This window comes from Strongylocentrotus purpuratus, unplaced genomic scaffold, assembly GCF_000002235.5.
Source record: "Strongylocentrotus purpuratus isolate Spur 01 unplaced genomic scaffold, Spur_5.0 spur5_scaffold_6, whole genome shotgun sequence".
NCBI lineage: Eukaryota > Metazoa > Echinodermata > Echinoidea > Camarodonta > Strongylocentrotidae > Strongylocentrotus > Strongylocentrotus purpuratus.
Genome location: NW_022145612.1, coordinates 4,022,456 through 4,032,875, shown reverse-complemented (window position 1 = coordinate 4,032,875; position 10,420 = coordinate 4,022,456). Strand labels below are relative to the sequence as shown.

The 10,420-nt window shown below is 34.1% G+C and overlaps 1 protein-coding gene across 1 annotated transcript; it reads right to left on the bottom strand.

The window, feature by feature from the left end:
* Positions 1-3,804: 3,804 nt before the first annotated feature.
* LOC580131 (ubiquitin-conjugating enzyme E2Z) lies at positions 3,805-10,109 on the bottom strand. The gene is made up of 7 exons (XM_780203.5): positions 9,361-10,109; positions 8,700-8,769; positions 7,776-7,963; positions 6,835-6,946; positions 5,075-5,190; positions 4,364-4,454; positions 3,805-4,078 (listed from the first exon to the last, which is right to left on the bottom strand). The coding sequence occupies exons 1-7, from the start codon at positions 9,519-9,521 to the stop codon at positions 3,905-3,907; spliced, it is 912 nt and encodes a 303-aa protein (XP_785296.3). The 5' UTR covers positions 9,522-10,109; the 3' UTR covers positions 3,805-3,904.
* Positions 10,110-10,420: the final 311 nt, after the last annotated feature.

Genomic DNA, 10,420 nt, shown 5'->3' with positions numbered 1-10,420 from the left:
GGGGATAATGAGACGAAATAGACCTGGGCAGCGTTCCACAATATAACCCATTGAAAGGCATGTATTAAATTTAACACGTTTCAATGAAATGCCGGTGAGCTCGCCTTTTACTAATGTATTTCAATTTATGCACGTTTCTCTCGATTTGATTCCCCTCGTATTCATATCTACATGTCATCAAGACAAACTCTTGTTCAAAATGTAGGCAGAGAAATTAAAAATATATAAAGGGCGATGTACACTGTAGACCCAAATCATCAACAACAATGGGCCAGTCAATATCATTTTTTTCAAATATTAAGGACCAGTTAGTACAATACACTTGTCTATTTGTGATGGGATGCATATAAAGTATGATAGTATATATTTTTCTTTTCAAAATTAAACAAAGGCAAATAGACTACAAGTTTCGGACAAGGTAATTGTCGAAGAATTGATTCTTTATTCTATCTTTATGTATTTTTGGTACATTTTTGCAATTTACAGCATATACATTTATCTATTTCTTTTTTCCATAAAAAGCAAACAAACTAAAATTTGATTGGATACATGAGAAAGTAAATGGCATTATACCATTATTACAAGTGAAGATGAATATTTACTTTGCATGCAAAAGAAAACATTATATAAAATTCAGCAAAAAATAATCTTAGCGATAAAGACAGACTATGAAAATTAATATTTGTTATATACAGTAGCTACTTCAGAGATGCTGATCACATTTGAAGTCTACAAGTTACCCTACATTATCACTAAAGCAATAACATGTACTTTCCATTTTATCTAATTAAAAAAAATCAATGGAAGGTATTCAACAATAACAAAAATCATCAAAGAGAAAATGATCTGTCCATATATTGACATCAGACTTGGCAACTTTTGCACTAAAAAGAGAGATATCGAGGTAGGTAATGAAAGAGAGAGAGAGGGGGAGAGAGAGAGAGGGGGGGGGGTAGAGAGAGAGAGAGAGGGGAGAGAGAGATAGGGAGAGAGAGAGAGAGAGAGGGGGAGGGAGATGGAGATCTTGTAACTTAATTTTCCAAATTCTGTGGAATTAAGATGAAGGAATAAAACAATCCATGAAGTGTCTATTGAGTTACTTTTTTTTCCTTCTAAACCTTAACTTTAACTCATAAAATACAAAGAATACAAATGTTGTAAGACACAACAAGAGAAGTTGTTTTGGTAGCACATGTGAAAATAATGTTAATTCATAAAAACTAAAACTCTTACAATATACAACCTTACTGAATTACACATTAAGTACACAATGTGGATGTCCTCTAATATCAGCTACTAAATTCTGATTTCAAGGAAAAATAGGGATACAAGGGTAGACAGTGTTTCATTACAATATTAGTGATATTTATCTCAAAATGCAATCTTTGTACACAAATATAAAATGTGAAATATACAGATTGCTAATCAGCTGAACATTAAGAAAAAAAAGGTGAAAAACTATAATGATCCTAAAACCAAAAACATGCAGGCTCTTTATAAGACCAAGCATGAAAGTATTGTACAAATATAATTAAACATATGACTATAATGATGAAAAGAAATAAACTTTGTACCTGCACCAGTCCTGCTGCAGTAATAACTAATGAGCCTTTGTGAATTATCTGTTGTAATTTGATCACATAAACTTGTCATTTGATTTCTTCAGACAACCAGCAAATTAAGAGGATGCAGCTGAAAGTTAAATCATTTGCTCAGGAATTAATGCATACTGACTATGGCGCAAATAATGATAGACAATATAAATTAGAAGTACTGTAAAGCCCAACATATTGATTTTGCGTATTCAATTTTTTTATTGGAAAGGATGTTTAAATCATAAATAAAATAGCTAAGCCAAGAATTCTTTGTAACTTGAGAAATACAGTTACTTTGGTTAGGAATAACTTCCTGATCTGAAACAATAAATATAGACATAAACATAAAAATAAAATTTCTCATGAGAAATAGTTGATGAAAATTTGATGAAATGATCTAAAAATCACTCCTTGGCCTTTCATATAAATTGGAATTATCTGTATCCTCTAAAGCATAAACATAAATTAACAAACATGCATGAAATAAGTTAAACAAAAAGAAACAGTGTACCATGTAAAAGTAATAAAAAATAAGTAAAATGATAATAATGTATTAAACAGACATTGTTGCAGATAAAATTTATCAATAAATGTGATTCACCTCTGTCTCTCTGTAATTGCTTCCATGATGTAACTAGGAATAAGAAACAGGGTATCGTTTCATGAAACTTACATAACTTTGACTGACATCCCATTGAAATGTGTGCTATTTTTAAGTGACGCATTTCAATGGGATGTCAGCAAACTTTTAATTATGACAGTTTCGTGAAACACTGCCCAAGTGTGTCAAAACTTTAACTCTGGTTAATTTCTTACATATTGATGTGAAATGTTTTCTGCTAGTAGGCATATACTATCCCTCTAAATCCAATGCCTGGTAAAGTTTTGTGGTATGAAAGATGAGACTCCCTAAGCCCATATACAGCTAACAATTAAGTTATTAAAACCCTTACCAAGCTTTTTAGTTTTTTAAGTACAGGTATGTGAAATATTGATTTGTCCCGATTTATGTTTCTTGAGGATGTGATATACTGAAGCTTACTTCCGCAAGTATTCAACAAAGGCCCAAGCTAGTTCAAAAAGTCCATCTTTCATCCTTGAGTTACGGAAGACACAACAAACATCAGATTTACAAGGGGTGTAAATAAGTTAGTTGTTAACTGTATAAGTGTGTATGTGTGACTTGGAATAAGTTCTTTATTCCATATACACTTATTCAGGAGACTGCCAATTTGAGTTAAAAATAATACCTAGTAACCGTCAATATCTATTAAATTAACGTTCTTTACTCTATTGAAACACACCTGAAATACTACAATCATTCTGAGTCCAAACACAATCAGTTCTCAATACTTTCAATATATTACCTCTTCTTTGAAGAAAAAACAAAACAAAGAAGAAAAATTAAGAAAATATTTTTTTTCTTCAAATACTTCTAGCTTTATTCAATCATAAATCAAAGAGATGACCATTCTTCATTTTTGCAACAAAGATTGGGATACAGATCAAATCTGCTCATTCTAACAAAACCTCCTCATCAATGAAAGCTAGAAAAGTGGATTTGGCAAGTGATGTCAACAAATAAGATAACACCTGTGTACAAAACACAGCTTTTCCCTGCTGAAATCATATCATGATGCAATTTTTTCAAGAACATAGGAAGAAATTCTGGCCACCTTTCCACTTTAATCATGTAGCTCTCTACACTACATGGGCATTGGCTTGTTTCTTCGAAGATTAATCCATATACATTGGTATTATATCGGTTAAGACCTAGTTCTCATGTGCCATGGTAAATAGACTATAATAAACTGCAGTGAAAACAAAATGACACAAGTTTAATGCACTTAGTATTTCTGGGGGGTGTTTCACAAAGATCCGAAGTAAAATAGAGCCATTTGTAGCCTTAAATTAAAATATTTTCAAAAGTGAAAATTGAAGTTTTTTAGACTTTTTATAAATTCCACATCAAGAACATGAAATCTCCTTGATAAACAGAAAATATGAATAATTTGTATCAACATTTTATGCCATTTACAATCACTTTTATAAAATATTTTCATAGATGCTAACAGCTTTCCATAATTGTTAAGTCCAACTTAGAGATAAGTTCAACTTAGGACCTTTGTGAAACACCCAACTGTATAGCACACAAATAGGTGTAATCATATATAAAACTTGCCAATCCTGTCCAAATAAAATGTTTTTCATTTTTTGTGTGACAGTGTTTTGAGGAGGTTTAGCATGTCACATGTGTATGGAGCTAGTACCTGTTGGCCAGATAGAAGCCTAGCTGTCTTGACTAAGTATCAACTGCTTGTATCCGGGCCAGATAGCTTGGTGTCTAGGTCTGAACCTCCACTGCTTTCTGAGTCTGAAGATACTTCCATTTGTGAGGCTTCATCCAGCTTCACTTTGATGGCTTTAAGTGTCTTAAGGAGGGTAGCGTAGTCAAACTTCCCTCTCTTCTCACCAAACGGATCCTGAAAGAAAGTATTGAATAAGTCAAGGCAAACGTTCAGTTGTGAATTGGAGATGATGATGGTGATGATGATTTATAAGTTTGGTAGGATGGAAATAGTGTGTAATCATTTTTATTATGAAAACTTGTAAATACATTCTTCCTAATGCCCACTGTACTTCCATGACATAAATTATTTTCTTTATTTTTTGGTAGAGAAAAGAATAGGGCTTGTCTATAAATGTGCTGACATATATTTTTGAAACCAAAGACATGTATTTATTTCATAAAAGGTTAACATATCTACCTGCATTGGCTGGCCTGTTAGATGCATCCTATCCTGTACAGTGGTGATATAGTAATCATAAAAATCAGGGAATGATGTTCTGTTTACTTGCCTGGCAAGAAATAGAGAGAAATGAGAGAAAACAAGAAAGTGATTCGAATTAGTGTGTAATGAAACAATTAATACCCCAAAAAATAAATACAGGAAAATTGGATCAAAAGCTATTTTCTATCAGTGTCATTGGAGCATTATAGAGATTTTTGCTCAGTGACAAAATATGCTTATTATATACCTAAGAATCTTCTACAGTGTAGGTACATGTACAAACTTCAAGAAAACTCAAGCCTACCGGTAGTCTTAAGTTTCAATGGCTTCACTTTGCAGACCTAATCCTCATTGGGACAATAAACCCTTAAAGCGTAAACATGTCAATCATTGTCACATTTATAAAAAACATGTACCAAGTTGCAACATAGTATTACTACTACTATGTCGAGCGTACCGGTACTTGCTCTGGTTCTCTGGAAGTTCCTGCCTTGCTAAAAAAGTTTCATTCTCTAAGAGAGAAAAAAACATATTATAACAGGTGGAAAAAAAATTTCCACTAAAATGGTTAGTTTTTACCACTCTAAAGGGCACAATTCTTAATAGAACAGGGCTTCCAACCTAATAATGCTTTGTTGGAATGAAAGAAAAGGGAATGATTGACAAAAGACATCTGAAAGTTCTTACTGTAGTTCTGCAGGTATGTGTTTACTGGGATGTTCAATCATATCACATACTGCTACCCTCACAGTTTCATGACGGATGCAATCATTATATCTCTGACAATCACCAGGATGGCGCTCCTAATAAAACAAACAAACAAACAGAATTATACTTTTTAAGTCATCACATCTTTCTAAAATTCTGCACACACTAAAGATCAATTAAGGTAAAATGTACATGAACACCATATTCTTGAAACATTGAAACTTACAAATCAAAACTTTGAAAACTGAACACCAAGATAAAACCCATTCATTCATTTTTTTCTATTCTATCATCTTTTTAGCTGGCCATACACTACACATAAAAGCTGGACTAAATAAAAGGACAGTTTGTTTCTTTCTAATTTGCAAATTTACTTTTAAAATCATTTGCAATTAAATCACTCAAAATGTTCTTTTCTTGCTGTTAGAAGGCAAATTAACCTTCTACATTCTAGAATACTGCTTTTTTGTTGCACATCAATTTATGGGAAAATTATAAATAAGCTTCTCTTCTTAGGAGTTCAAGAATCAGCTAGGGTCACTAACATCTAAGTAATTCCCATTTTATTTTATGCTTGCAAGGAGACATTGTGGTTCATTACATTCTCATTCATGGTTGTGATACTTTTGTGTGTTAGAGGTACCAGACACGATCAGGGCCATTCCATGAGAAGAAGGACATGACATCAAAAAAAGAAATGTACCTCTTATGTTAATTCTTTGATTTATCACTAACCTTATGCCATGGATGTTCATAAAACATTAGGGCCTTCCAAATTCAATACAATTTTTTTTTCATTTTTGTTGATTTCCTAAGATCTCAAACTATCATCAAAAACGTACATGTGGGACTGTAGCTGAAAAAAAAACATTTATTGCAGATTACACAGGATTCTTGTAATATTTTTTCCTGAAAATTTCGCTAAATGGAAAAAGATGAATATATTTCCATATTCTAAGGGGTCCTGTGATATTTAATCTATTACATAGGGGTGAAAATGGCCTCCGGACAAAATGTAACGCGAGTTACCGTAACGTGAGTTACCGACATATTTGCTTCCTGCATTTTACTAGTCCATTGTTTCTTATCTTTAATATTGTGATCTTATACTAGTAAGTCACAACCTACTATCAAATTAAAGTAGGAAAGATTTTGTCAAGATTGTCTAGTATGAGGAGAAAAGAGGGTCTCGTAGAATTGACCATGTCCTTTTTTTGTAACGCGAGTTACCGAAATTCAATAATCCAAGAATCTAAAAATGTTTGTTCTTCAATTTTCTTTTTTGTTTCATTCAGTTGTTCTATATCTTCCCTGTCCATGTTTGAAAAAAGTATCTTGTAGATCCTAGCAGTTCTAAAGATATAGGCACATTATCGTGTCAATGTACCCATTAAGTGTAACGCGAGTTACCATGGAATGGCCCATCAGCATTTAATGCTATTTCCTGGTCCCATTTATCCTTTCAATGTTAAACATGTACATTTGATTGTTATATTGATGTAATTTTTGTTTGGATAATAAAACTTTGAACTCAAACTCAGCTCAAGTACATACTTAATGTGTTTTTGCATTGCAATAGTACAAATATGAAGGGTAGGTTAATGAACCATATGTACACAGAGACTACTTATTTTATTACAGTGCACAATGGACAAATTTACATGATGATGTCTGGATCATCTGTACTTCAGAACATCATATATGTTATTTGTAAATAAAAGTAAAAAGTAAGCTCTAACTTGTTCAAATCCTGGTTCATTGTGATATGGTTTCTCATTCATGAGCGACTGTATGGACATGAGCACACTCGATAAGCTCTGAGCTGGGCTCCAGGCTGGGCCTCTCCATGTTCTATGAACACAACATCAAAATATATGGGTGGGGAAAATGGAAATAAAGATTATGATAACTGCGTGACATAGAGAATCATAAGTAGAAAAAGAAGAAAAAAAAAACATTTGGTGGAAAAAATAAGAATGAGAATATCAATACACCTATTAGTGTTCAATCATATACAGTATCCAATAAAAAGAAATAGAGTGAGAAGAGATAGATATTGGGTATCTCAAAATATTCCTCCTTCCCCCTCCCCAGACATGATACACACCATTTTCATTTGTTTATATGTAATTCATAACAAAAATTAGAAAAAAGGTCTTCATCATCAGTAGGAAAATCCAATATTTATCCTAATCAATCCTCCCTTTAATGTCATTTCATGGTATGTAAATATGTAGATCACAGGTCATGAAGTTATGCTCATTATCAAAAATTTACCCTTATGAAAGCAAATAAGATCACAAATGCTTTTAAAAGATTACAATAATTAAGAAAAACATGATCAGTTTTACAGCACTCCCATTAGTTGGTGTAGACATGTCGCACTGGCCATGCCAAAGCTTGCAGTGTACATGTAAACAGTCTATTCTACCTACATTTGTGTTAAATTCATATGAGTGGTGGATTCAGAGTCTGGGATTTTGGGTGGGCACGGGTAAAACATGTATCCTAATTGTGCCACATGAAAGCCATTTTAGACCTACAAGGGCACCTGAAAATGTGTTTTATGCACATTTTTTAAAACTTGTCTCCCTCCCCCCCCCCCCCCCCCCCCACACTCCCCGATTTTGGAATTTGAGTCCCTCTCTAGATATTCGCCACTGCATGTAGTAGCACTCACCCTAGAATGCTGAGGCAGACTTTACCACTCCTATAGAGGTTTGGATTAAATCTGACAGATCCGTCTCCTGTAGTCATTAACTTGATCCTTGGTGGTCTGATAGGGTAGTCAGGAGGAAACTTGACAAAGAAGTGAAAGAAACCACCTTCGTATGGGGTGTCAAATGGGCCTGTTATTAGGGCATGTACCTGCAAGTTTACAAAGAAAATCGAAATTAGTACTTTGATTATGATCCAAATCTCGTGATTCCCCTTGATGTCTTCCTATTCTGCTATATCTCTCTCTCTTTCTCTTCCTCTTTTTTCTGTTCTTAACTCTCCCCAACTCTCATTTTTTCAGGGTTCAATATAGTCTCTATAATGTACAGTGTACATATTCAAGAACAAAATATTTGATTAATTACATTGACACTAAATACTATTTGTAGATACCTAACCTAAAAATAAAGTGGGTACATATATTTCTTATATTTAGATCTTCTTCTTCTTCTTCTTCTTCAAGATAATCTGCCTCCTTCAATACTGAAGATTCTTGCAGATGCCGTATACTCGGCCTGATTGGGGTGTGCAGGTGGACCATTACACCGGGGTTTCCCCCTTCTCTTATACGAATAGTGCAATGGGTTCTTAACGTGCAAGGGTGGCGACTCTCCTGTACACGGGGCCTCCATTTAACGTCCTATCCGAGGGACGGAGTGTTTTCCACTTGACATAACCTGCGTCTATGAACAAGGGAAGGGGCACGTTAACACACAACGCAGACTTCAGTCATCCGCCTGGATGGGAGTCGAACCCGGGATCTTTGGTTCGACATTCAAATAGTAAATTTTAAAACTATTCTACGCTCTGAGATCCTTCTCTTGTCATGACAGATAAACATTGTCTACTCTAGAATGTAGAATTCCAACAAGAAATAAATTTTTACCCTGGTGATATCTTCCTCAGGTACAATACACATTCCCAATGGTGGATCTGTATAGATGTTCATGATGTCCCTGTAATCAATGTTTGAAAAAAAATTATTGTCAAAAGCAATTCTTAATTTACAAATTCAAACCAAGTGTAGGATATTTAATTAAAAAAAACAAAAACAGTCAAACAATGCAATTATCAGACTTAAAATACTTTATTTTATTCATACAATATGGCGATATCTATCTCATAGAGTTGAGCTTTGACTTTGCATTTGATGGAAATTAAAAGACAGACGGATGCAATGTACAATAGCACTCTTTGACTTTTGAGATGACATATAGTTTGATAGATTGTACGGGCTGGTACATCGATCAATCAAACTATGAGAAACAAAGATATAGATACTGATCTATGAATAGAACAAACAAAGAAGCGAAACACCGATTTGGCAATCAACAAATTGTACTACGAACATGATCTCTATCTTAAAATAAAAGACTTATTTAATTTATTCATAGGATAGGGTCTATATTCATTCATTCTGTTCATCCAATATTGAAATATGACGAAAAGTCACGACATAATTCGAAATTATGTATTTGATATCATACAGATATATAGAGCACATGCAAAGATTAATTTTATCAAACCCTGCCAGCTGCCATACAAACCTTTTAATTCGAAGTAGACACAGCTGACTTGGTTTCTGGTTTTCCCAATCCTTGCATTTGATAGGATCCCATGGGCTGAGCTGAGCTTGTACTAATTGAGAAGCCATGAGAGTCGCAGTGGCTTCAATGTGTTCTTCATCTGGCTCCTCCATTGTCTCCATATTTCTGATGATTTGAACCCTGCTTTCAATTGTCACTCTTACAATTAAAATCACTAGAAGTCAAAGTTCAAAACCTTTGCTGAATTAAGTTGTTGCTATTCACTGGAAACTGAAGTTATGACTAAACTGGACAGTCCAGTTTTGTATGCACTGCACAACTGAGAAAGGGAAAGTGGAAAGACAACAGCTCTTATAGGGCGGGCTCTACTAAATAGTACTAGAATCAAATCTCCAGTAAGCAGTCAGAACATATTCTTCTAATACTTAAACAATGCACAGCCCCTGCAGCTGCCCTGGCATTCCAGGCTTTGAGAATGATTACGAGACAAGTGCACACTGATTCGAGGGATGCACGAATGTCCGGAACGGGATTGGAATGGCTACTGATTTGTGCGCACCAAATCAAATGAACTCACTGGCACATAATTCGGCAAAAAGTGAAGATGAAAACTTGGAAAGCAATCGTAGAGAAAGAATGTCAAAATTCAATGTTAATGGAATGCGTACAAAAGGCGCTGTCCTTAACATGGCTTCTCTTTAAAATGCAAATATCCTGGTTATCCCCCGGGTTATCCCCATTATTTTCTCGCTCGGTCAATGATTTCAACACATTTTGTGTACTGTACTGCACTGTACTTCAATGTTTACTCTAGCCTTTATATCAGTCGGTGTCATCATTGAGCATTAATCATAAAAAGCCAGTATTCTCAAGGAAGAGGTATACAATCATGAAATGAAAAATAAATTGTATTAAAAAGGAAGTGTTTCAAACTTCAAACAAACATTACTAACGAAATATATGAATGAAGGAGTTTTCACTATTAATTACCATGTATCAGGTAAAAAGAAAATTATGTATATGGCCTTAAAGTAGCCTATGCAATAAACGTTATAAACTG